General features: G+C 40.9%; 1 protein-coding gene and 4 non-coding genes across 8 annotated transcripts; all 5 read right to left on the bottom strand.

The window, feature by feature from the left end:
* Nucleotides 1-687: 687 nt before the first annotated feature.
* On the bottom strand, nucleotides 688-26,552 carry Nop58 (NOP58 ribonucleoprotein). Of its 4 annotated transcripts, none has more exons than XM_042666986.1 (15): nucleotides 26,329-26,552; nucleotides 24,106-24,182; nucleotides 22,285-22,337; nucleotides 14,755-14,876; nucleotides 11,740-11,876; nucleotides 10,182-10,246; nucleotides 8,879-9,013; nucleotides 8,210-8,355; nucleotides 7,238-7,364; nucleotides 6,565-6,728; nucleotides 4,149-4,283; nucleotides 3,852-3,913; nucleotides 2,105-2,238; nucleotides 1,459-1,589; nucleotides 688-946 (listed from the first exon to the last, which is right to left on the bottom strand). In XM_042666986.1, exons 1-15 carry the CDS (start codon nucleotides 26,371-26,373, stop codon nucleotides 896-898), a joined length of 1,584 nt encoding a protein of 527 aa, XP_042522920.1. In that variant the 5' UTR covers nucleotides 26,374-26,552; the 3' UTR covers nucleotides 688-895. The 4 variants fall into 4 exon arrangements, with proteins under 4 accessions (XP_042522920.1, XP_042522919.1, XP_042522921.1 ...); XM_042666985.1 differs by having other exon boundaries at nucleotides 1,459-1,595; nucleotides 26,329-26,551; XM_042666987.1 differs by lacking the exon at nucleotides 22,285-22,337 and having other exon boundaries at nucleotides 1,459-1,595; nucleotides 26,329-26,551.
* On the bottom strand, nucleotides 7,067-7,150 carry LOC122096471. Its single transcript, XR_006145306.1, has one exon. It is a non-coding gene; the product is annotated as a small nucleolar RNA SNORD11 (small nucleolar RNA).
* LOC122096472 lies at nucleotides 8,074-8,156 on the bottom strand. The gene has a single exon (XR_006145307.1). It is a non-coding gene; the product is annotated as a small nucleolar RNA SNORD11B (small nucleolar RNA).
* Nucleotides 22,097-22,182, bottom strand: LOC122096476. Its single transcript, XR_006145311.1, has one exon. It is a non-coding gene; the product is annotated as a small nucleolar RNA SNORD70 (small nucleolar RNA).
* LOC122096475 lies at nucleotides 22,893-22,981 on the bottom strand. The gene has a single exon (XR_006145310.1). It is a non-coding gene; the product is annotated as a small nucleolar RNA SNORD70 (small nucleolar RNA).

Here is a 26,552-nt window from a genome sequence, read left to right as displayed (position 1 = left end):
CGAACCCTCCCCCTCCAAATAATAAAGACATAAATTAAGAATTATTCTGTTGCAGGCAGTTACAAAGGCTTATGTCTACATTCTCAGCTATTTAAGAAGACCAGGAAGATTGTGGTTCAAGGACAGTTCACATGAAAACTTAAGAGATCATTTCAACTAATAAAAAGCTGGGCATGGATGCTTGCACAGGACAGTGGTTCAGTGTGGCCTAATCAAAATCACAAGATTTTACTTGGAATGAGAACAGAACTCCAGGGTAGAATACCTGTCAACCAACTTTAAGGCCTTTCATGAAAACAAAAATAGTATCCCTGCCAAGATTTTGCCAAGTTTTTAAGAACAGTGAGCACTAAAGTTACAGGACAGTATTTTCTTTCTTTGTGAAAGGATACCAAAATTTCTGCACATCTTCTTTTAAAATTTGAACAAAAATCATATTTTTATTTAAATAAGCAGAAAGATTAAACAGAAAGAAAGGAAAGTCAAAAAAAGGCAGTAAAAACACAACAACAATGTCCTCAACTTGGTCCCACGGATCACCACCTTCCAAAGAGAAGCTTCAAACTAAACACTAAGAAGTCACATTTTAGCAATGATGATCAGAAAACAATCGTCAAATGCCAAACAAAATTTACAGGCTCAAGATTCTCTACCTAAAATGTAAAGAGATCACAGAACTGCTTTATATACAAAGAATATACTTTTATTTTCACATCTAAGAATTAATGACATGGTAAAGTTAACTGAGTTGATGTCAAGATGTAAAGGTCTGAAAATCTATGGGTGATTAATCACTTTCATTCAGCCTACTCCTGTATTTGGAGAGCACTTCTGGTATATTCTCAGTGAGTCATGAACATGTAGTGTCCAGGTGACAGATTTATGGTTCCCTTCATTAGTCCTCAGTGTCTCTCTTTTTTTTCTTTTTCTTCTTTTTCTCTGGAGTCTGTAAACAATCAGAAGAACGCTTTTGAAAAAAACTGTAATTGTGTAACTTTCCCTAATAAAATGCAGAAAACAATGCCAAGATAGTGAGCTTTAACAGATCATATTTTCTTCCTCAAACCAAACACATTTTCAGGTAGAAAAATTTGGAAATTGCCCTTATAATTCATAGTTTTATATTTTACTTCTCTATGAAAGAAAGCCCTTTATTCAAAGATCTGCTCATTTCTGGTGGAGTAAACCACTGAGACCCTGACCAAACACATAATACTCATATTAAAAACAACATATGGGGGGCTGGGAAGGTGGCTCAGTGGTAGAGTGCTTGCCTTGCATGTATGAGGCCCTGGGTTCGATTCCTCAACACCATATAAGCAGAAAAAAGCCAGAAGTGGTGCTGTGCCTCAAGTGGTAGAGAATGCTAGCTTTCAGCTAAAGAGCTGAGGGACAGCGCCCAGGCCCAGAGTTCAGGCTCCCATGATGGACCCCAAAACAAACAAACAAAAACCATACAGAAATTGCTGTGCTGGTGCAAGGTTCCTCCTCAGAGAGTGGTTCTTCCTTAATGTGTTTCTTTTTATCTTTCTTCTTCTTCTTCTTTACAGGTGTTTCCTCCTCTACTATGAGTACATTTTCTTCCTCTTCTTCAGCTAAGTAGAGAAAAATGTAAAGATACAACGATCAGATTTTATCAGACCTCCTCCCAAGCCCTAGTTTAACTGGGAATTTAGGTGTGAACCATCACTCTCACTCCTTTTTGTCTAACTACCAAACAGCTCACATATTAGAAATTGCAATCTCTGTACTCGTACTGAAATGTTTGACTGTACATACTTATACCATTAGCTCATTAACTCTGCACGAATGCAATGGAATGCAATGGAGGATATGTCTCAAAAAATACTAAGTTCGGGGCTCGGAAGGTGGCTCAGTGGTAAAGTACTTGCCTTGCAAGTACATGAGGCCCTCGGTTTGATTCCTCAGCACCACATAAGCAGAAAAAGCCGGAAGTGGGGCTGAGGCTCAAGTGGTAGAGCGCTAGCCTACAGCTGAAGAGCTGAGGGACAGAGCTCAGGCCCAGAGTTCGGGCCCCACGACCGACAAAAAAACAAACAAACAAAAAACCCCCCCAAAACCTCAGTTCTTAATGCATACTAACCTTTAACTTTAATCTTAGATTTTTTTGCTTTCCTCTCAATTACTTCATCTTCTTTATCTACCTCTTCTATTTTGCGTTTTTTAGAACAGGTTGGAAGCGTAGAATCACCAGAAGGATCATAAGTCTTCACTTCACTGAAAGAGCCAAAGATCATAGAAAATCCCTAAAATCATCTGTAACTGAAAAAACTCAAAAATTGTTGTTTCATACATACAAATAAAGGTAAGCCATGTTTTCTAAGCAGACCTGTAAGTAACTTCAGTCTATACCCTATAACATTTACAGGCTACCATCATTTGACTTAAAGAACAAAGATAGATCCACATTTGTCAAATAAATATACAAAAAGAAAAATGTAATATTTGTCTATGGTGAAACTTGAAAATATGTAAAATATAAAAAGTAAAAGGCGCCAGTGGCTCATGTCTATAATCCTATCTACTCAAGAGGTTGAAATCTGAGGATCGTGGTTGAAAGCCATCCGAGGCAGGAAAAGCCTTTGTGAAACTCTATCTCCAATGAACCACCAGAAAACCAGAAGTGGAGCTGTGGCTCAAGTGGTAGAGTGCTAGCCTTGAGCTGAAGAGCTGAGGGACAGAGTAAGAGTTCAAGCCCCATAATTGACAAAAATAAAAAATAAAATTAAAAATAAAAAAATCAAACAAAAGTTAGTTGAAGGTCAGGGACTCAAGCCTCTAATCCTTATTACTCCAGAAAGATGGTCATTCAGAGCCGGACACAGCAGAAGAGGAAACACACAAGACTCAAATGGAAGGGGTGCCACTTGGGGCCCTGAATCAGACCCAGGTAACCAGAATAAAAAGTTAAGCTGCTTAGCAAACTGAATTTGGGAGGATCATCATTCCAAGTCAGCCTAGGTTGAAAGACCATGGAATTCCTTTATGCAAATGGAAACTGGGCATGTTTTGATTCCTGTCACTAGCTACAATAGGAAACCTAAAATATGCAGATCAGATATATCCCACGCAGAAGGCAAGCCTCAGTAGAGATAAAGCCCAAGTTATAATCAAATCACTCTATTTCCATCTCCTAAACCTTCACTAGTATTAATCAAGCATTACTAAACTAAAACCACAGCACTTTAATACACACAAATCTTTTGTGACAGTAAAGGATATGTCTTTATGTGTGATAGTACTGAAACGAACTCAATGTTTCAGAATTTTGTTATGTTTATGCCTGGCACACTTCCATCTGGACCATATTTGTAATTCTGGCTTTTTATGGTTGGTTGTAGGACCTGAACTCAAGCCCTGGGTGCTGTCCCTGAGCCTTTTTTGCTCAAGGCTAGTGCTCTACAGTGTTGAGCCATATTGCTAATTCTGGTTTTCTGCTGTTTAATTGGGCATGAGTGTCATAAGCCAGGAGGTGATGGCTCACACATATAATCCTAGCCATGTATCTCAATCAATCATAGGAAAAGCCAGAAGTGGATCTGTGACTCAAGTGGTAGGGTGCTAGCCTTGAGCTAAAGAGCTGAGAGATAGCACCCAAGCCCATCGTTCAGGCTCCATGACCGACCAAAAAAAGAAGAGTCTCACAGACTTTCCTACCCAGGCTGTCTTTGAATCTGGCTTTATATCTTGCCCTTCTTGGTAGCCAGGATTATAGGCATGAGCTACCACTACCAGTATGAGACAGAGTTGTGTATTTTTTGATAAAAATCTCTCAGTAATTAATATTCAAATGAAAACCTGTTCATGCTCTCTAAAATGTACTTACTTACCTTTTGTGTTCATATTTTTCTGCTCTTGCTAACGCCTTTCCTGATCCACTTATTTTTCTTATCTAAAAAGAATGACAATTACTAATACTTAATTGTTACTCTATAGTTATATCTTAATGTCAAAACATTTTAACATACTTTAAATATGAGAGAAGCTGTTAACAATGTACAAAAATATGTATTACACATAACAAAATGTTTTCCACAAAGTAATAAACTATGCTACTACCTTCATGAAACTACTCACATTTAAGACCTTTTGACAAGTAATCTGTAATAAGCAGGATGTGGTCTTACCCCTCTGTCCTCCAAACTTCTCAATCTGGCCTCTAATTTGGCTCTGTTCTCAACTCCCATAGCAGAACTGGAATCTTCACCAAAAGCATCATAACGAATAGCCAAAGCGGTTTTGGCTGCCAGCATCCGAGAAATCTAACAGGAAGCATCAATTCCGAGGCAGTCAAACCTTTATATTTGGAAAAGTCTCTCAATACAGCAGCTATAATCACCATATCAAGACTTATTGAGGACATTAAAATCAGGATTTTTTTTTTTGGTTGGTCCTGGAGCTTGAACTCTGGGCCTGGGTGCTATTCCTATACTCTTAAACTCAAGGCAAGCACTCTACCACTTGAGCCACAGTGTCACTTCCTGTTTTCTAGTAGTTTATTGGAAATAAGAGTCTCACAGACTTTCTTGCCTGGGCTGGCTTTGAACCGCAATCCTCAAATCTCAGCCTCCTGAGTAATTAGGCTTACAGGAGTGAGCCACCGGCGCCCAGCATGTTTTAGTATTCATTTTTATTTTCTTTCTTTCTTTCTTTTTGTCGGTCGTGGGGCTTGAACTCTCGGCCTGGGCGCTGTCCCTCAGCTCTTCAGCTGAAGGCAAGCGCTCTACCACTTGAGCTTACAGCGCCACTTCCGGTTTTCTGGTGGTTTATTGGAGATAGGAGTCTCACGGTCTCTCCTGCCCAGGCTGGCTTTGAACCAAGATCCTCAGATCTCAGCCTCCTGAGTAGCTAGGATTACAGGCGTGAGCCACCAGCGCCTGGCTTAGTATTCATTTTTCTATCTCAAGGTTGTCCAGAGTTTAAGTGTAAGTCTTAAAATATTTTTGGTTTCAGTGCCCAAAGCCTGGCACTGTCCCCCAGCCCTTCAGCAGCTCAAGGTTAGCGCTTTTTCTGCTTATGTGGTGCTGAGGAATCAAGTGCATGCAAGGCAAGCACTCTACCACTGAGCCACCTATCCAGCCCCTTTTGGTTTCATTTTATTTCCAGTACTATGCCATGAATTTTGTTTAACCATTAGTTTATGTATCTTACAAAACTGAAATCCAAGCTCGGCACCAATGCCACAAACCTATAATCCTAGCTACTCAGAAAGCTGACTTGAGGATCATGGTTTGAAGACAGCTTGGGCAGAAAAGTCTGAAAATCTTATCTCCAATTAACAACCAGAAAACCAGAAGTAGCCCTGGGGCTCAAGTAGCAGAACACTAGCCTAGAACAAAACGAGGCTAGCAGATAGCACCCAGGCCCTGACTTCAAGCCCTGGGACCAGCAAAGAAAACGAAAGAACTAAAATCTATTTAATTTCAGAATCTGTATTTGTCTAAACCTCACTTTTGCCACTAACAAAATAGATCTCTACATCTAGTTATTAAAGGATTCAGTGAAGTCTACTTATGCATTTGGCCCAGTGTAGATGCTATTATTTGATAACTGGTAAGTGGTTAGTAGATTATCTTTATTATATATAATATTAGGTGTACCAGCCACAGGTTAAGTACTAGAAAGTAATTCAATTCCAATAATTGAGAATGTATGTCTAGTAGGTCCTTAGTTCAAACACACACACCATTTACCATCCATAAACTACTATGAAAATGGTGCTGGTTAATGTTTTTGTTTCTTTCATGCATGTGTTTCTAACGAATTCATAAGATTATTTCTTTGTTGCTTTGTATGTCCCTCCCCCACAGTGTAACCCCCGCTTTCACTATATTTGATGTCAGTATAACATGTGGAGGAGACGGGGACAAACAAGTCGTTTAAAGATTCAGGTGGACCTGTTGCAACAATGAGAAGTACAAAATGTCATGTCAAAACCAGCTTTACAATGTCAGAGTGGGAGGGGAGGGGGGTATGATTGGGTGGGGTGGAGGGGGGAGGGTGGGAAGGGAGGTGAAGGGTAAACAAAGGAGGAGGCTGCAATGCTTGGTAAGAAATGTATGCAATATCCTGCCCATGTAATTGTAACCCCTCTGTACAGTATGTTCTCAAATAAAATTAAATTAAATTAAAAAAAAAGAAAAAAGAAAAAGAAAATGGTGCTGGTGGCTCATTTGTATAACCGTAGCCACTCAAGAGGCTGAGATCTAAGGATTGCAGTTGGAAGCCAGCTCAGGCAAAAGCTGGAAATGGAGCTGTGACTACTGTGAAAGAGCACCAGCCTTGAGCGAAAATGCTAAAGGAGAGTGCCTAGATCCTGCATTCAAGCCCCAATACTGGTATGTACACACACAACACAGACACATGCTTGTAGAAAGACAAACCATTTCTTCTAAATTTGAGGGTGCAAAAAAAAAAAACCTTTTTCATCTTCTAATCCAAAACAGACAACAAAAAGGTAAGATATTCAATTAACTACAGAATAAAAACAAAGTGAAGGTTTTTTAATATAAAAAGAAGAAGCCCAACTTCAGAAAAACTCACCTTTCCTTTGTTTTTGGGACTTGTCTGGCCTACTAGTGAGGCATGATAGATGAGACCATATTTAGGGGTATCTCGCCTAGACTTGAGGGCCCTAAACAGTGCCTTTTCTGCTCCAAGAATCTGAACTGTAGAAGCTGCATGTTTAGCTAAATTCAAAAGAGAACCTACAAAAGAAAACAGTTACAAAGATTACACGTCCAGGTTACCTAATTTCAAAATGCTGTGTATAAATATTAGATAACATATAAATATTAGATATAGTATAATACTATAGCCTCAATAACAGGAATCTTGTATTGAATACCCTGAAAATCCAAGTGCTTTGGGGCTCTTCACACAACAAAAGGTATGTGTGGTAGATGTCTATGACAAAATAAAAGTTAAGCTGATTATATTAATCCTAGCTACTCAAGAGGCTGAGAACTGAGAATTGTGGTTTGAAGTCAATCCAAGCCAAAAAAAAAAAAAAAGCTAATTTTACCATTTTGACAGTGGAGCACAAGTGTCTCAGAAGAGGTAGTGACTAAAGATGCCTTCATTATCCAAAGGGAAATCAGGCAAACAAATAAACATCATCATTGAACACTTGGTCCTTAGTCTTTAGTAAGGACAGTGAAAGATTAAAAACACCAAACTTCAAATATTCACTTGTATATTACATCAAAACTGTTACCTGCATGAGCAATAAGTCGTGCTCCAACTAATTCTCCAACCATAACTGTAACATTAGGTGCAATGGCCATCATTCGATTTTGCAAATATTCATACAGCTGGGTTCTATATTCAGAGATTTCAATCACCTAATATAAGGAATAAAATTAAAAATCAGTGTAGAATTCAACTCTAATAAAACACTGGATTATTCTAATAGCTCAACTAGGTGCCATAACTTACAGTCCCAGTTATTCAGAAGGCTCAGACAGAGGATCATTTAAACTTAAGATGTTCAAGCCAGCCTAGGCACACAGTGAGATCCTATTTCAATAAAAACAACTTGAAAACAGTTGTTTGGTGTTTGTTTCCTATAAAATATCCTGAGGATTTTATTAGGATAGTGTATACAATCATTTACAGTATTTTCTACAGATAGTATGTTAGTCATACAATTCTATTTTTTCCTCTTCTCTAGGATTACTAGATAACTACATCTTTAAATTTTGAGATAAAAGATCATGGCCTATAAATATAAAATTCAAACGTGTCACACTTTTAAATGTTACCTTTTGGTGCCGTTACTGGGGCTTCAACTCTGGGCCATATGGTTTCCCAAGCTTCTCTGCTCAAGCTTGGGGCCCTACCGTGAGCCACACTTCTGTTTTTTGGTAGTTAAATGGAGGAGTCTGATTTGTCTGCTGAGGTTGGCTTTGAAGATGGATTCTCCAATCTCAGCCTCCTTGAATAGCTAGCTTTTATAGTTCTGTAAATTTTATTAGGTCACTATTCAGACAATAATGCTAATCATACAAATTACTCAACTTTTGTATTCCCCCACAACTACACAGACACATAAGATGGCATCAGATGAGGTAGTGACTGAATACCCTCATATTTGCTTTCAGGTGAACAGAGCATAAAAATCATCATTGCCATCAGACAATTATAACAGAGCTGGAAAGACAACAAATTCTATACAGGTGTAGTTTACCTGTGTGCAAAGATGCAGAATGTTGCAAATATCTTCTTCAGAAACCTCCGTTCCCATAGATATCTCTGCAGCAGCTTTCACTTCAGCTTCTACTTCCTCCGGCAGTAATTCAGAAAGTGTGGCAGAAGCATAGTTCCTCCTATCACCTATGCAATGTTTGCAGAGGATGAGGGAGAATCATTCTTCAACAAATAATATAAAACCCATCAAATAGTCAAAAGAAAAAGAAGCATGAGCCAATGAAAAGATGCCTAAACAAAACAAAGTGAACAAGATAAATCCACTAGTTTTCCTTATGTGAAGGTTGTATATTAGATAAGACAAATCCAACAGACAAACCCATGAGATTCTTAATTCTAATAAATCAACAAAAAGTTGGATGTGGAAGATGGCTCAAGCCATGGCAACTAGCCATGAGCAAAAGCCAACCAAGCAAGAAAAAGAAAACTAGGTAACTTTGCTCCCTATTGGATAGGTCATCAAAACCAAAATTAAAATGCATTTGACATACATGGATTTATTTCCCAAACCTATATAAACTTTCTATCTTCAGTTAACTAGCTGTACTAGAGGTGTATTTCAATTGGCAGAGTGCCTGAGAATCTCAGAGAAATAATTACTATTATTCATGTTTTGGGCTATAACCAATTATGAAGAATAAATACTTACCAACTTTTTGTAAACACTTGCAGTATGTCAAATTATCTGAAATAATTTTTCCTAATTCAGGGAAATGCCAACCATACCACTCTCTACATCGCATAATGTAGTTGTTCAGTTCTTTATCCAAGTCATCCAATAAGGCTAGAGTAGATTAAAAAACAGAAATAAAAGTATATTAAGAAAATGTGTTTTATTATTTAAGATTTAACAGATTTGCCTTTACTCTATGTAGATTTGCATATTCTATCTATGTACCTCCTCACAGAAGAGGAATATTTCATTTGTTATAAGCTTGGGTTTTCTGTTGCCAGTTCTGGGGACTGAACTCCAGGCCCGGACACTGTCCCTGAGCTTTAGTGCTCAAGGTTAGCACTTGAAGTCACTGGTCTTCCAGCTTTTTTGGTGCTTTAAGTGGACCTAAGAGTCTCACAGACTTTCCTGCCTGGGCTGACTTCAGACCTAACTCCTCAGATCTCAGCTTCCTAAGTAGATAAGATTATAGGAAAGAGCTGCTGTGCCTGGCCCAGTTTGGTTTGTTTCAAAGTTTATCCACATTGTAGTATGCATGAGAATTTCATTTCAATGAATGTCTGCCTAGCAAACTTTATTATGATACAATCAAAGCTTTTGCTTATATATTCATACACTGATGAATATTACTTTTTCTGCCATCTTTGGCTACTGTACATGATACTGTTATGAGTGTGGCTATAGTAGCACAAGAGACTGAATGCTAGTTTCAAGTCTTTTGAGTACATTATAATGGTGAAAGTGTGATGCTTTGACATGGGATAAAAATTAAAAAGCCACGGGGCATCAGTGGCTCACGCCTGTAATCCTAGCTGCTCAGGAGACTGAGATCTGAGGATCACGGTTCAAAGCCAGCCCAGGCAGGAAAGTCGGTAAGACTTTTATCTCCAATAAACCACTAGAAAACTGGAAATCGCACTGGGGCTCAAGTACTAGAGCACTAGCCTTGAGCTGAAGAGCTGAGGGACAGTGTTCTGGCCCAGAGTTCAAGCCCCACAACCAACCAAAAAAGAAAAAAATTAAAAAGCCAAATTACTAATAATGTGATTCACATTATTCCAACAAGTCAACTTATGGGTAGTTTCCCTGTTTTCTTCTACACTTCCAGGGCCTCATGCATGCAAGGCAAGCACTCTACCACTGAGGCACTTTCCCAGCCCTCTTCTACACTTATTAAAGTTCTAGTTCATCTTTCTCTTTTATTAAGAAGAATAACAAGTCTCAATAGTAGCAAATCAAAAAACAAGAAACATCAGATTTTGTCATATACTATACTTACAAATTGCTTGAACAATCATCGTGTCTACTTTATCAGCACTAAATTTCAGTCGGTATCGAGACAGGCTGGAGAGAAAAAGGTAGAATAAAATTAGCACCATAGCATCCAAAACAAAAGGTTTCTTTTTTTGGTTGGTTCTGGGGCTTGAACTCTGGGCCTATCTAATTGATATTAAATTTATCCCTCCCTGTTCTGACAGCTAAAATATGACTCTTAAGCCAGCCTTTAATTCTAGCTACTCAGGAGGCTAGATGAGGATCACATCATGGTTTGAAGCCAGCCCAGGCAGGAAAATCCATGACTCTCATCTCCAATAAGAAAAAACCATAAGTGGTAGCCCCAAGCCTTGTGGTTTGAGCCCAACCCACGCAGGAAAGTCTGTGAGACTTAAGTCACCCCCCGCCACATCCACACATACCCACAGGAAGTAGAGCAGTGGCTCAAGTGGTGCAACAGTAGCCTTGAGCACAAAGGGACAAGGGCAATCCTGAGTTCATTCAGGCCCTAGGACTGGCAAAAACAACAAAACTCTGACAGCCAGGTGATGGTGGCTCACACCTGTAATCCTAGCTATTCTGGGGGGGTGAGATCTGAGGACTCAAGTTCAAAGCTAGTCCAGGCAGGAAAAGTACCTGAGGCTCTTTATCTCTAATTCATCACCTAAAAATCAGAAGTAGAGCTGTGGTTTAAAAAATGCTCAGAGCAGTATCTAGGCCATGGTTTCAAGCCGTACAACTGTGCAAAAAAAAAAAAAAAAAAAAAGACTTCTTATTAACCTAGAATATTTTGCTTTCTTTTCTGTCACTCAACAGTGTCAGTATTTAATTACCTTGTACTCACCTTTAGACATGCAGACTTTTGTTTACTGTAGTTAACCAATGTATGCTTGCTCTTTAATTTTAGGAAACAATGGCACTTTTACCCTAGTTTAAGAAACTAGGAAATCTTGCATTGGCTTCCTGATTGCTAGATTAGAGGCATACCTAGCTCAAACTGTGTTAATTAGAACCATTTTTTGTTATTTTTAATAGTGCTCTTGGTTACAGAGTTGCTTAGGGTACTAAGTAGTCTAACCATAATACTTCTACTGTCTTTACAAAATGCAATTTTTAGTGTAATTCCACAGAATGTCAGTCCTCTGCCCATAGCATAGCACGTTTAAGGAAACTCTTGATAAACACATTAGGTTTAATATACTTCATTTTGCACTCCTCTTTCTTGCTAGTACTCATTTAGATTTTTCTACTAATGGCTGGCGCACTATCCCTTTGAGCCACACTTTCAATATGGCAAGTCTGATGACTAATTGGAAGAGGAGTGTGTGCCCTAAGACTTTCTTGCCACAGCTGGCTCAAACCTCAAACCTCTGATCTCAGCCTTGTGAGTAGCTAGGACTGTAAGTGTGAGCCACTAGTGCCAGACAATTTTAGCCTAATTCTAAATGTTTACTAAAAACCAGAGTGAAACAATTCATCTTCAGCACCAGTTTCTGCATAACAATATGATCATCTTCATAGCATTATTATACAAGCTATTAAAAAAAACTTGATTTTCTCACCTGTGGGCCAATCCAAGACACATGGCTGACATTTCTCGTGGCTCTACCCCTGGGATTAATCCATCCATTTGTGATCGGATTCCTCTCATAAGTTCATTAACAACAGGACTATGGATACAACTCAGATTCAGCTTTTCCTACAAAACATTTTTATTAAATGAAAAATGGTTTTCTTAAAATTATTTTGCATATTAAAATATTGATACTTCTCAAACTATAAATTTCTATTATCTTATTTTTTTTTTGTTAGTCGTGGGGCCTGAACTCTGGGCCTCAGTAGGCACTGTCTCTCAGGTCTTCAGCTCAAGGCTAGCGTTCTACCACTTGAGCTACAGAGCCACTTTTGGCCTTTTCTGCTTATGTGGTGCTAAGGAATCAAACCCAGGGCCTCAGGCATGCAAGACAAGCGCTCGGCCACTAAGCCACCTACTCAGCCCTCTACTGTCTTTTAAAGAACACTTAGAGGGCTGGGAAGATGGATCAGTGGTAGAGCGCTTGCCTTGCATGCCTGAGGCCCTGGAAGTGGCGCTGTGGCTCAAGTGGTAGAGCACTAGCCTTGAGCTGAACAGCTGAGGGATAGCACACAGGCCCAGAGTTCAGGCCCCACGACCGGGTCCCCCCCCCACAAAAAAAATAAAATAAAATAAAGAACACTTAGAAACTGAACTATGCAACAAGGATAGGGATAGGAGAGGAATACGGGGAAGAATGATAGAATGAGTGCCACTGATCAAGCTGCACTGTACTCATAACCTGACATGTGAAACTTCTTTGTACAACTACTTAAATGTGAATTAAAAAAAAACAAAAAACTTAAGAGGCCCGTGCCAGTGGCTCACGCCTGTAATCCTAGCAACTCAGGAGACTGAAAGCTGAGGATCATGGTTTAAAGCCAGCCCCGGCAGGAGTCTATAAGACTTTTTTTTTTTTTTTTGGGGGGGGGGGGGGAAGGGGGGCGCGGTCGTGGGCTTGAACTCGGCTTGGGCGCTGTCCATGTAATCTTCAGCTCAAGGAAGAGTACTCTACCACTTGAGCCACAGCACCACTTCTGGTTTTCTAGTGGTTTATTGGAGATAAAAGTCTCCAATAAACGAAAAATGACCAACAAAAAAATAAGTAAATAAACGAAAGTAAAAAATAAAACTTAGAGGCCTTGCTGGGGATGTCCCCATGCGTAGCTCCGCGCCAGGGGCGGAGCCTTGGCGGCAAGTTTGAATGAAGCTCCTGTGGAGCTGCACACGTTTTTAAAAAAATAAAAAATAAAATAAAATAAAACTTAAATAAGTCTGGCATGCCTATAATCCTAGCTACTCAAGAGGTTGAGATTTTTTTTGTTGTTGATGGTAGTGGGGCATGAACTTCTGGGCCTGGGAGCTCTCCCTCAGTTTTTCAGATAAGGCAAGTGTTCTACCACTTGAGTCACAATGCTACTTCCAGTTTGCTAGTCGTTTATTGGATAAGAGTCTCACGGACTTTCCTGCCCGGGCTGGCTTTGAACTGTGATCCTCAGATCTCAAGTCTTCTGAGTAGCTAGGATTATAGAGGGTGAGCCACAAGCACCAGGTGGAAGCTGAGATCTTAAAATCTCAGGTCAAAGCCAGGCCAGGCAGGAAAAGTCTGTGAGTCATATCTCCAGTTAATAGCACAAAAAATCCAGAAGTAGAGCTATGGCTCAAGTGTTAGAGTGCTAGCCTTGAGCAAAAGAAGCTCAGGGGATGGGAATGTGGTTTAGTGGTTGAGTGCTTGCCTGGCACACATGAAGCCCTGGGTTCGATTCCTTAGTACTACATAAACAGAAAAGGCTGGAAGTGGCATTGTAGCTCAAGTGGTAGAGTGCTAGCCTCGAACAAAAAAGAAGCTCAAGGGCAGTGTCCAGATCCTGAATTCAAGTCCTAACACCAGCACACACACAAAAGAATCAATAGAAAAACAACAACAACAAAAAACAAAAAAAATTTAGGTACATTGTTGCTGTAAGTCAAATCTGAAACCTTCCTAGAAGCAAAAAACAACATGAATACCAAATTTCACCTAGTTTTACTTCTGTGAGCTGGACTGAGAGGGGCTTCTGCTACGTCACATTATATAATATTGTAACTAAGGGTAATTTAACACACTAAAAGACTTACTCAAAAGTCCCAATCCAGGGGCTGGGAAGGTGGCTCAGTGGTAGAGCGCTTGCCTTGCATGCCTGAGGCCCTGGGTTCAATTCCTCAGCACCACATAAGCAAAAAGAAAAAAGCCGGAAGTGGCACTGTGGCTCAAGTGGTAGAGCGCTAGCCTTGAGCTGAAGAGCTGAGGGACAGCGCCCAGGCCCAGAGTTCAGGCCCCACGACCGGACCCCCCCCCCCCAAAAAAGTCCCAATCCATGAGGCCATAAATATTAGTATTCCGGAGCTGGGAAGGTGGCTCAGTGATAGAGCGCTTGCCTTGCATGCCTGAGGCCCTGGGTTCGATTCCTCAGCACCACATAAGCAAAAAGAAAAAAGCCAGAAGTGGCGCTGTGCCTCAAGTGGTAGAGCGCTAGCCTTAAGCTGAAGAGCTGAGGGACAGTGCCCAGGCCCAGAGTTCAAGCCCCATGACCGGACCCAAAAAAACAAAAAAACAAAAACAAAAGAAAAAAATATTAGTATTCCTTAAATAGTCCCAAATATATATGTAATATTATACACTCTATAAATACATCTTTACTAAAAGAAAAATATGGCTAAAATTATGGCAGAAAATACACAGTATTAGCAGATTATATAAGGAACAGGGTTAAAGGTAATAATGTTTATGTCTTTGTTCATCTGTATTTTCTACACACATCTGTATGTGCTTGGTTCTGCCAATTCTGGTGTGAATTGATTATTAATGGCTTAGTCGAACAAAGACCAAGTATAAGTGAGGACTTTAGACAAATTGTAAAGGTTGAGATTTGTAGTTACTTTGCTGTATGAGATCTTACTAATAAGCATATAATAATAAATGAATTAACTTTTACCACTGAATTTCCACAGCCCCAGATTTTACCTTTATAACCCCTCCCAGTTTAGCATCAGCCACTGCCAGAGGTTCATGGGCTTCTTTTACAATTTTCTTCAAAACTTTCTTCAGCTGCTTATTCATTTTGCCCTCCATGAGGGCTGTGAATGCTTTTTAGGAAGAAGGAAAAGATAAAAGATTTACTCACCAACTTAATTTTAACTAAGAGCTTATCTTATTTAAAATTTACAGTAAGACAAGTATTTCCTTTCAAAGGCTTCAATTGAACATCTCTTCTGAAACAAAATGCTCAGTGTATGTAACAATCACATCAAAACTGATAGCACAACTGGGCACTCAATTAAAGAGTCCTAGCTACTAAGGAAGCTGAGATCTGAAGACGGCTACAATATATGACATTTTCTCTACTAATATTGAATCCACCAGCCTTTGATATAAACACTTTGCAATGAAAAACTTGCTTGTTTTCAAAACTCAAATAGAACTAATGCCTCCCTGCACTTGCATGAGGTTAAATATCCATGGCAGGAGGTTTGTCACTATTCTATATTAAAACACGTTGCAATATGATCCAGGTACTGACTCTGGCTCCTAATCCCAGTTCTAGCCACTTGAATTACAAGTTTACTCTATGTTACCTGGGAACATTAAACGTGAGGGCAGAGGCATCTGGCTATAACACAACTCTTGCAAGTATCTACATATATAAGCTGCTAGGATTCATGTTACTTTTGCTATGTTGTTTCTTCCTTCCTAGCAGAGGGTCTTGCTGACCTGGAATTTGCAATCCTCTTTGCTGAAATTATAGGTGTATCACTATGCCCAGATATTCAGTTCTAAACTCTTAACATTTAATATATTGATTCCTTACAACAGTCTTCCTTTTTTTTTTTGGGGGGGGGGGGGGGGGGAGGGGGGGGTCCAGTCATGGGGCCTGAACTCTGGGCCTGGGCGCTGTCCCTCAGCTCTTCAGCTCAAGGCTAGTGCTCTACCACTTGAGCCACAGCACCACTTCTTTTTTCTTTTTGCTTATGTGGTGCTGAGGAATCAAACCCAGGGTTTCATGCATGCAAGGCAAGCACTCTACCACTGAGCCACCTTCCCAGCTCCCTTTTCAGAGTTTTAAAGCTCTAGGCTAAGAAACCTAACTCAATGGTAGGTTTGCCTACAATATGCTAAGTTCGGAGTCTGATCTCTAGCACCAAAAGAAATAAAAATAAAAACAAAAAAATTCTCCCCCACAGTGTAACCCCCGCTTTCACTATATTTGATGTCAGTATAACTTGTGGAGGAGATGGGGACAAACAAGTCGTTTAAGGATTCAGGTGGACCTGTTGCAACAATGAGAAGCACAAAATGTCATTGTCAAAAACGAGCTTTACAATGTCGGTGGGGGGGGGGGGGGGGGGAAGGATTGGGTGAGGGGGAGGGGGGAGGCTGGGAAGGGAGGTGAAGGGTAAACAAAGGAGGAGGCTGCAATGCTTGGTAAGAAATGTATGCATTATCCTGCCCATGTAATTGTAACTCCTCTGTACAGTATGTTCTCAAATAAAATAAAATTAATTTAAACAAAAAACAAAAAAATTCCTCCATTACAAACAATTGCCTACCCAGGCACTGGGAGCTCACACTATAATTCTAGCTACTCAGGAAGCTGAAAATCTGAGGATCACAGTTTGAAGACAGTCCAGGCAGGAATGTCTGTGACTCTTATCTCTAATTAAGCACCAAAAATCTAGAAGTGGAGCAGTAGCTCTAGCCTTGAGTGAAAAAGATAAAGCGCTGACTCCAGGCCCTAGTTCAAGCACCAGGACTGGCACCAAAAACAGATAGCTCATGCTTGTAGCAGCACTGAAAGTTAGCTGAAATCTGGAGACGGAGGCTGAGATCTGAAGCCAGCTTAGGCATATCATCTCCAAGTAACTAATAAAATGCTGGACTGGAGGCATAGCTTAAATAGTAGAGCACTAGCTACGCTACGCCACCCCTCTGGGCTTTTTGCTCAAGGCACTCACGCAGGTGGTTTTAATTTCTGTCTGGGCTGGCCATGAACCACTATCCTCAGATCTCAGCCTCCTGGGTGTGAGCCACTAAGGCCCGTCTTACACCAGCTTTCATAGAAAAAGCAAAGCAAGAATTGAAGCTGAGTTCAAGACCGAATACCAGATAAACAGAAAAAAAAAAAAAGGAATAAAAATAAAAACCTACCTCATAACTGTATCAAAAGATTAAGTAACCATTTTTAAAAAGAATAATTCTGAGTACCACTGTGTGATCGATCCATCAGCTATTAATATTAAAAATGTGTTTTGTAGCCAGATACTGGTTCAAAGCCAGCCCAGACAGAAAAGGCTGTGAGACTCTTATCTCTAATTAATCACCAAAAACCAGAAGTGGCACTGTGTAGGAAAGTGCTAGACTTGAGCAAAAGAGCTCAGGAACAGAGCCCAGGCCCTGAATTCAAGAACTACAACCAACAAAAATTAAAAATAAATGTGTTTTCAATGGAATATTATGCAGCCATTAGAAAGGACAAAATAATGGCATTTGCAGGAAAATACATGGAACTAGAAAAAATCATGTTGAATGAAGTAAGGCAAGAGCAAGGAGACAGATGACGCATGGTCTCCCTGATAAGTGGATGTTAAATCCAAAAACATAAGGTGATACGACAGTTAACAAGACTTGAGAAACAAAGGACCCCTACTCATCTGGTCGATTCACTACTAAATAACCCCATGCAGCTGATCACATATATGGTATATATGTGCACACCAAAGGGAAACTAGGAGGAGGGCACAAAACTAAAAGGAATCAGGGAAAAACATATAACAGTGGGACCCATCAGCTGTACTGGACATTGATCAAAATGAACTAAGCAACTCAATGGCAGCGATGGGAGGGAGGGAAAGAGGAAACAGTTGATGCTATGCAAAAGTAAAGAAATGTACATATTACCAAATGTGGGAGAAATAACTGTATTGTCAAAGCTCATAGAACTCATAAACTTAGACAATTTGCCCCATGAAAGTTAGAATGTGTTTGTGACTTTAAGCATCACTATCCCACAATACTGTGAAATTTGTGAAATTATGTAATTACTTAGTCACAATAAAGGATGTGCAATAAATAAGTAAATGTGGTTTGTGCACAGGCAAACAGGCTTATCTATTTAATGTTTAATAAGAACTGATCAAAGTTTGGAGCATAATATCCCCCAAAGCCTCATTTGTGAACAGTTCCATCCAAAGCTGTTACACTGTCAGGAGATGGACCTGGTAGAGGGAAGTTTAGTCACTGAAGTGTGACCTTGAAGGGCACACTAGGCCCTTGACCTTTTTCTTCTCCTGCATGAGTTGAGCACCCTGGTTCTATCACATACTTTCTACAATGAGGTTTAGCTTTACCACAGGTCCCAAAACCAACCAAGTTGAGCAGCCACACAAATAGAATCTTCAAAATTTTGACGCAAAATGTCTTTCCTCTTTAAAGTTGATTTTTCTCAAGTATTTACTGACACATTTTTTTTGGCACAAAGTCAGTCCAGAAGAGGCTACTTGGAGCAAGGAATGCAGCAATGCTTCACAAATCCAGGAGTTGGCTATACCACTATCTATGGCAACAATGCCCCCTAGAGTTGGAAGAGAGCTAATTCAGTCTTGCATGAGATTTTACCAAGTTTATCCAAAATAATTCTCCTGTACATTACTATAGTTATGCTTATAGCAGTTAAGAGGCTGTTTACGGATGTGTTGATGAAGGAGCCCTACCATTTATATAAAAATAAACTGGCAAAAAAATACATGTTGGAAATGAGACAGCCTCTTCAACAAATAAGTGTTGGAAAACTGGACATCCATATATGTAAAGACTGAAACTGAGGGCTGGGAAGGTAGCTCAGTGGTAGAGCGCTTGCCTTGCAATGCATGAGGCCCTGGGTTTGATTCCCCAGCACCACATAAGCAAAAAGAAAAAAGCCGGAAGTGGCGCTGTGGCTCAAGAGGTAAAAGTGCTAGTCTTGAGCTGAAGAGCTGAGGGACAGCACCCAGGCCCAGAGTTCAGGCCCTACAACCGGACCCAAAAAAAAAAAAAAAAGACAAACTGATCCCTGCCACCTTGTACTAAGATCAATTAAAAATGGATCATAGACCTCAACAACAGACCTGAAACCTTGAAACTATTATAGAGTAGGAAAAACATTCAAACTTATTGTCATAGGCAGGAACTTTCTGAGGATAGTTCCAGGGGCTTGGCAAATATGAGACTCAACCCAAGTTTCTGCATAGCAAAGGATAGTTACTAAGCTAAAAAAGGCAGCCTACAGAATGAGAGATCTTTAGCTCTACCAACAAGAGCCTTGAAAATAATTATGTATATCAAAATGAGAGGGGCCTAATATCCAGAATATTCAAGGAGCCAAGAAATTACTCCAATTAATACCCCAATAAATGGAAAAAGAGCTAAATAGACTCCACATGAGGAAATGCAAATCAAAACATTGTGATTCCATGTCACCCCAGTAAGATTAGCCATCAAATGCTGGAGGAGCTGGAAGAGGGAACCCTATTACACTGTTGGTGGGAATATAAACTAGTGCAGCTACTTTGGAAGGTAGGTTGGAGATTCCTCAAAAAACTCAACATAAAATAAAATAAACTCAATATAGAACTACCCTCTGATCCAGGAATACTCACTCTTGGACATTTATCTAGAACATTACTAATTAGGATATGGTAAAGATACATGCACATCCATGTTCATTGCTTCACTATTCACAAGAGCCAAGTGAAGGAAACAGCCAGAAGCTCTACAATGTATGAGTGGGTCAATCAAAGTGGTACATATACACAACAGACTTTTACTCATTGATTAAAAGAATAATACTGTCATTTGCAGGAAAATGGGTAGGCCTAGAAAAATTATGTTAAATGAAGTCAGCCACAAAGACATACAGAACATGTTTTCTCTCCTATATGGAAGCTGGATTCTAAATTATGAACATTATGTACAGAGTTTTACGCAAATATACACAAAACTAAAGAATGATATATTTTCCGGGTGTGTGTGGCTCACACCTGTAATCTTAGCTACTCAGGAGGCTGAGATCTGAGGATCACCCTTCAAGACCATCCCGGGTAGGAAAGTCCCTAAGACTCATTTCCAATTAACCACAGAAAACTGAAATGGCACTGTAGCTCAAGTGGTAGAGCACTAGCCTTGAACTGAAGAGCTCAGGGACAGCATCCAGGCCCAGAGTTCAAGATCTACACCCCCGCCCCCCAAAAGAATGTTATACTCTGTAACTCCTCTAAGCAACTAATAAATACCAAAAATCAAACACATTTGGGACGGGGAGGAGTACAAATACATTCATTATATTCAAGTACACTATGTATAAACTGAAGTATGTAACTTGAGGGTAGGGATGGGAGGTAAAAAAATGGGAGAATGATCAAGAATGATCAAGAAGCATTGTGAGGAAACAAAAGATACTGCACAAAGAAAATGTGCTCATCACCTGACGCATTAATTATAATCCCTCTGTACCTCACCTTTACAACAATAAAATAATTTTTAAAAAGCACTGTACTCATAACCCAACTTAGGGAATGCTAAATTTTGCACAACTACTTAGTAATAAAATAAAAAATAAGCGAAGACAGGGAAGGAGGGAACAGCAAACACTACACAAAAGGAAAGAAATGTATGTATCACCCAACATGGACTAAATAGTTGTATTATCAAAGCTTCTAGAATTCACAGACTTTATAGACCAAGATAACAATTTGCCCTGTGAAGGTTAAAATGTGTTTCTGACTTTAAGTATCACAATCCTACAATACTGTGAAACTTGTGAAATTTATGTAGTCACTTAATCTCAATAAAAAATTATAATAAAAAAAAAAACAAGCTGGCCCCATTGCTTAATCCTCTGCAAGGATACCAGTCTAACATAGTTAAATGGATCCCCAGTTTTCATACTGAGCATCATGCACATTCTCCCTACAGTTTATTAACAAAAATCATTTGTTAGCCAGGCACCTAGCTACTCAGGAGGCTGAGATCTGAGGATCTCGGTTCAAAGCCAGTCCTGGCAGGAGAGTCCATGAGACTCTTATCTCCAATAAACCACTAGAAAACCGGAAGTGGCACTGTGGCTCAAGTGGTAGTGTTTGCCTTGGTCTGAAGAATGCAGGGACAGTGCCCAAGCCCCGAGTTCAAGCCCCACCACTGACCCCCCCCCCAAAAAAAATCATTTGTAGGGCTGGGAAGGTGGCTCAGTGGTAGAGTGCTTGCCTTGCATGCATGAGGCCCTGGATTTGACTCCCCAGCACCACCTAAGCAGAAAAAAAAAAGCTGGAAGTGGCACTGTGGCTCAAGTGGTAGAGTGTTCGTCTTGAGCTGAAGCACAGGGACAGCGCTGACACACAGATTTCAAGCCCCACGACTGACCCCCCCCCCCCCAAAAAAAGTGTCTCAAAGACTTTCCTGCCCTGGTTGGCTTTGAACTGTGATCCTCAGCTCTCAATCTCCTAAGTAGCTAGGATTACAGGCATGAGCCACCAGTGCCCTGCGTAACTGACTGGCTGATTTGTGACACAGAATTTATCTCCCCATCCCATTTTGATATACACATAATCAAGCATATTCAAGTCACTTCTTGTTGGCAAACCCTATAATTTTATGTTGGCCTATCATGAAGTCTAGTTGAAGGATATTTAAATCATCTATTCCTCTAAATCACTGAAGTGTGTGAAGATGATGCTCCTTTATATAAACAAAACTCCTATGCCCCTCCCTTAGTTTGTGTGTTTAAAAAAAAAATCCAAACTCTTCTACTAGCTTTCCTACCATTTTGGTAATTTATTTTTTTGGGTCCGGTCATGGGGCCTGAACTCTGGGCCTGGGCGCTGTGCCTCAGCTCTTCAGCTCAAGGCTAGTGCTCTACTACTTGAGCCACAGCACCACTTCCGGCTTTTTTCTTTTTGCTTATGTGGTGCTGAGGAATCCAACCCAGGGCCTCGGGCATGCAAGGCAAGCGCTCTACCACTGAGCCACCTTCCCAGCCCTCCATTTTGGTAATATTAATGTGCTTTTCTGAACTAAAAATGTATACTATACTCCCAGAGAGCTTTATATTAGTTATTATTTCTTCAACTGTGAATCCTGGCTATTCTCAACCTTACCCTTCGACTAAAATTATCAGAGCTGTGTACTTGACCACATTACCTTGGTCCTCTGTAGGACAGCTTTTACTGAACTGTGCTTCAGCATTATGCTGTTGGTATCCACAGGGAGATCAACTTAATCACTTCTCACCTCTCATCACATTGTGGGGGGAACCAGCCCTATGGTGAAAAAAGCTAACTCAAATGTTGTCTCAGTGGTAGTGACGAATGAGTTGTTATCACTTAAATTCAGTTTTTAATGAGAATGCATCATTGACAACATTGAGTAAGGTTAACTCAGGCAACTATGTTTGTAAATAAGGAAAAGAAATCAGCAAGATTTTAAAATAGAGAAAAAAAAAGCATCACATCTAATCTGTTACTTTACCTGCTAATGCTTCTGCTGTATCCTGAAATTTCTCAAAATGTTTTAGCTTTACTCTAAAATGTAAAAAAAGAAAAGTTGTTATGCATGGCACAATGATCTTCCAAAAGTTACACAGCTGGTAAAGAAATGTTGAGTGTTTCTACTATATATTAATAAAAGAAACCTGCCTGCAATTGAAAATCAGGGTGCATGCTGGGTGCTGGTGGCTCATGCCTGTAATCCTAGCTACTCAGGAGGCTGAGATCTGAGGATCACAGTTCAAAGCCAGCCCAGGCAAGAAAGTCTGTGAAACTCTTATCTCCAATAAACCACCAGAAAACTGGAAGTGGCACTGTAGCTCAAGTGATAGAGTGCTAGCCTTGAGCTGAAGGACAGTGCCCCTGGGAAGGTGGCTCAGTGGTTGAGCGCTTGCCTTGCATGCATGAGGCCCTGGGTTGGATTCCTCAGCACCACATAAGCAAAAAGAAAAAAGCCAGAAGTGGTGATGTGGCTCAAGTAGTAGAGCACTAGCCTTGAGCTGAAGAGCTGAGGGACAGTGCCCAGGCCCAGAGTTCAGGCTCCACGGCCAGACCCCTCTCCCCCCAAAAAAGAAATGCAGAAATAGTTAATTTATTGTTGTCTCAGTGGTAGTGACGAATTTTTGAGTCAGATCACTTAAATTCAGTTCCAACAGGAATACATCATTGACAACAATTAACCAGATTAATCCAGAAAACCATTTAACTCTTTAAGAAACAGTAGTCCTCTATTTGCCTAAACTAGTGTTGTCTAAACTAGATTCTTTCACTGGGCAAGGAAACATGCTGTATAGTTGCCAAAGATTTAAGGAAAAAAGTAACAATTTCATCTTGTTCTTTCCTACCCTGCCAACATTTCTAAAGTCACATTTACTTATGTCTCCCAATATTCATATAAACACAGACACCAAAATAAGTGGTAGAGTGCTTGCCTTGCGTGCATGAGGCCCTAGGTTCTATCCCTCAGCACCACATAAAACAGAAAAAGCTGGTGCTGTGGCTCAAGTAGTAGAGCACTAGCCTTGAGGTGAAGAGCTCAGGGATAACACCCAAGCCGAGTTCAAGCCCCACGACTGACAAAAAAAAAAAAGGTACTGTGAAGCTGGGTGCTGGTGGCTCATGCCTGTAATCCTATTGACTCAGGAGACTTATATCTGAGGATCTAAGTTCAAAACAAATGCAGGGGGCTGGGATATAGCTCAGTGGCAAAGCGCTTGCCTAGCAAAGTGCAACGTCCTGGGTTCGATCCCCAGTACCAAAAAAGAAAAGACAAAAACATACAGTTAAAAAAAAAAACCCCAAACAAAACAAATGCAGGCAGGAAAGTCCATGACACTCTCATCTCCAATTATCTATCACAAATCTGCAAGCAGTACTGTGGCTCAAAGTGGTAGAGTGTTAACCCTGAGTAAAAAGCTCAGGGACAGTGCTTAGGCCTGCAGTTCAAGCCCCACAACCAATATTAAACACACACACACACACACACAAAACCCACCTCTGAAGGTAGAGTATCAAAAATATGCGATAAAATAATTTAAACAATAAATCAATTACACTTCCATGGTTTGCATTAAGTTTATACTTAATTCACAATTGTGATTTCAAATATTCTATAAAATATTTTAAGGAGCTGCCCTCTCTAGTTTGCGCTAATACAAGTTAGTTCAGATGGCCCATGTTACTTGAAGAAAAAAAAAAAAGAAAAAAGTTTCAAAACAAAACATTTCAAAACAAAAACCAGAATATAGCATACACAAATCAGAGGGGAAAGTAAAAAAACAACTTAAGTTTGAAAATTACTTACATTTTATTTGCTTTCTCTGGAGTTTCAAATTCTTTCCACAAGCTATCAACCTCCTGAAGTTTCTTCTCATTCAGAACCTACAAGAAAATATTTTAAGTTTTTTTCCCCCTAAACATATTTTAGGTATACATGGTTACATTTTTTTTTTTGTCAGTCATGGGGCTTGAACTCCAGGCCTGGGCACTGTACCTAAGCTCTTCCACAATCTCAGCTACAGCACCACTTCCAGTTTTCTAGTAGACTTTCCTGCCTGGCTTTGAACCAAGGCCCTTAGATCTCAGCCTGCTGAGTAGCAAGGGTTACAGGTGTGAGCCACCAGCGCCTGACTGGACACATAATAGTATAGTCAATCCTAGCTACTCAGAAGGCTAAGCTCTATAGAGGTTTGAAGCCAGCCCAAGCAGTTAAATCTGTTAGCTTCTCCAATTAACCACCAAAAAGCCAGAAGTGGCGCTGTGGCTCAAGTGGTAGAGTGCTTGCCTTGAGCTGAAGAACTGAGGGACAGCACCTAGGCCCAGAGTTCAAGTCCCATGATGGACAAAACAAAACAAAAAAAAAACAATTATCTGTCTTTGGGAGCCTAAATGGGGGCACAAAAATGGGTGAACAGTTGTAGCAGTGGTGCCCACTAGGCATTATGCTGAAATGAACTAAACAACTTTCGTGTGGGGATGGGAGGGAAAATCTGGGAGAAGCCTGGTGCTGGTGGCTCATGCCTGTAAAGGTAGCTACGCAGGAGGCTGAAAACTGAAGATCCTGGTTCAAAGCCAGGCCGGGCAAGAAAGTCTGTGAGACTTATCACCAATAAACCACCAGAAAACCGGAAGTGGTGTTGTTGGCTTAAGTGGTAGAGCACTTGCCTTGAAACAGTGACCAGGCCCAGAGTTCAAGCCCCACAACCACCACCAAAAACAAACAAAAAAACCCAAACTGGGAGAGTGCAAGGGAAGGGGTGACATGAAAAAATAAGTGTACTTATTACCCAACCCCTCTGAATATCACCTTTGTTAACATTTTTCTTTCCCAGGCCTGGGATTTGAACTCAGAGTCTGGGCACTATCCCTGAGCTTCTTTTGCTCAAGGCTTACCACTTGAACCCTTGCGCCACTTTCAGCTTTTTGGCGCTGGGGAAAAGGAACCCAGGGCTTCTACATGGTAGGCAAGCACTCTACCATTAAGCCTTATTCCCATGGTAAAGAAAGGTTTGGGGTTTTTTTTTTTTGTCTGTTATGGGGCTTGTACTCGGTTCTGGGCACAGTCCTGAGCTCTTCGGCTCAAGGCTAGCGCTCTACCACTTGAGCCACAGCGCCACTTCCGGTTTTCTGGTGGTTAATTGAAGAGTCTCAGACTTTCCTGCCCGGGCTGGCTTTGAACCGGATCCTCAGATCTCAGCCTCCTGAGTAGCTACGTTTATAGGCGTGAGGCACCGGCGCCTGGCCATAACAATTTTTTAAAATAAACAACAAAAAAAGAAACCCTGCCCCAATTTCCTAACACCAGCAGCTTTCCCCCAAAAACTTAAAAACGATGAACTACCCGATTTACTCAATTTCATCACTACACCATTAGAAGCATGCCTCACAGCAGAAACTGGAAACCCTGAGTGCCCAAAACCCTTCGTCATTAAGCATGTTCCTTAAAACTAAAAAAAAAAAAAAAGGCTCATTTAACCCTTCAGCAGTCAAGTCATTTCTACTTTCAACATGTTTCCCTCCACGACTTGAATCCAAGCAACCTCATCATGCCAAATACATCCTTTTCTTGCCTTCTCGCAATCTAGTCTCCGTGCAGTAACGAGCACAAATTATATCAGCTTCCGCTCACTCCCAAGCACACTCACATTTAAAATCTGCGCCTAGGCACGTGGGGCGTTCAGTGACAGCACAAGCCAAGCACGTGCCAGGGCCTGGGCTCCAGCACCAGCACCGTAAAAGCCAAACTAAAACCCCCACTCCACACCGTCATCTGCGGAACGCTTTAATACGACTCCTGCCCATCTCTTCAACCCGATCAAGCCTTCGGAACAGGACGGGTAGGCCCCCCAAATGGCGGGACCACGTGTTCACCGAGCTCTCGGGCTTTTCACTCCTTTTCCGAGCCTTGGAGGCTTTAAAAACTACCCACAAGATCCAGAGTCGTTTGAGCCCCTTCCTCAGTGTCTTTACCTCCCGTCGCCTGCTCAGCACCAGAGTTCTTCCAAATGCGGCTCAACAGCCCACCTACCTTAAAGATGGCGTAGCCAACGGACGTCTCAAACAGCACCAACATGGTGAGGGTCGGCGAGGGCCCCGCGCGGCCCGACCAGAGGCCTTTCAAAACACAACCGTCCAGCCGCAAAACGCCGCCAGGCCCCCGCGGGGAGCAGCGACGCTGTCCGGCCCGCCGACAACCGCTGTGCGATACCACGCGTTCCACACTGGGCTGCGCAGGAAGCGCAAGTGCGCGCC

Source organism: Dipodomys spectabilis, unplaced genomic scaffold (assembly GCF_019054845.1).
Source record: "Dipodomys spectabilis isolate Male_0828 unplaced genomic scaffold, ASM1905484v1 ptg000373l, whole genome shotgun sequence".
NCBI lineage: Eukaryota > Metazoa > Chordata > Mammalia > Rodentia > Heteromyidae > Dipodomys > Dipodomys spectabilis.
The sequence above is the reverse complement of the archived record's forward strand: the minus strand, read 5'-3'. Positions and strand labels throughout refer to the sequence as shown.

Bases quoted from the DNA above. Each gene is read 5' to 3' on its own strand.
- Nop58 (XM_042666985.1), bottom strand. From the start codon at position 26,373: ATGTTGGTGCTGTTTGAGACGTCCGTTGGCTACGCCATCTTTAAG. The intron at 3,914-4,148 runs GTAAGACCACAT...CATTCTTTTTAG, and splicing joins GAAGTTTGGAGGACAGAGGG to ATAAGAAAAATAAGTGGATC. The intron at 947-1,458 runs GTATGGTTTTTG...GATTGTTTACAG, and splicing joins GCACCAGCACAGCAATTTCT to ACTCCAGAGAAAAAGAAGAA.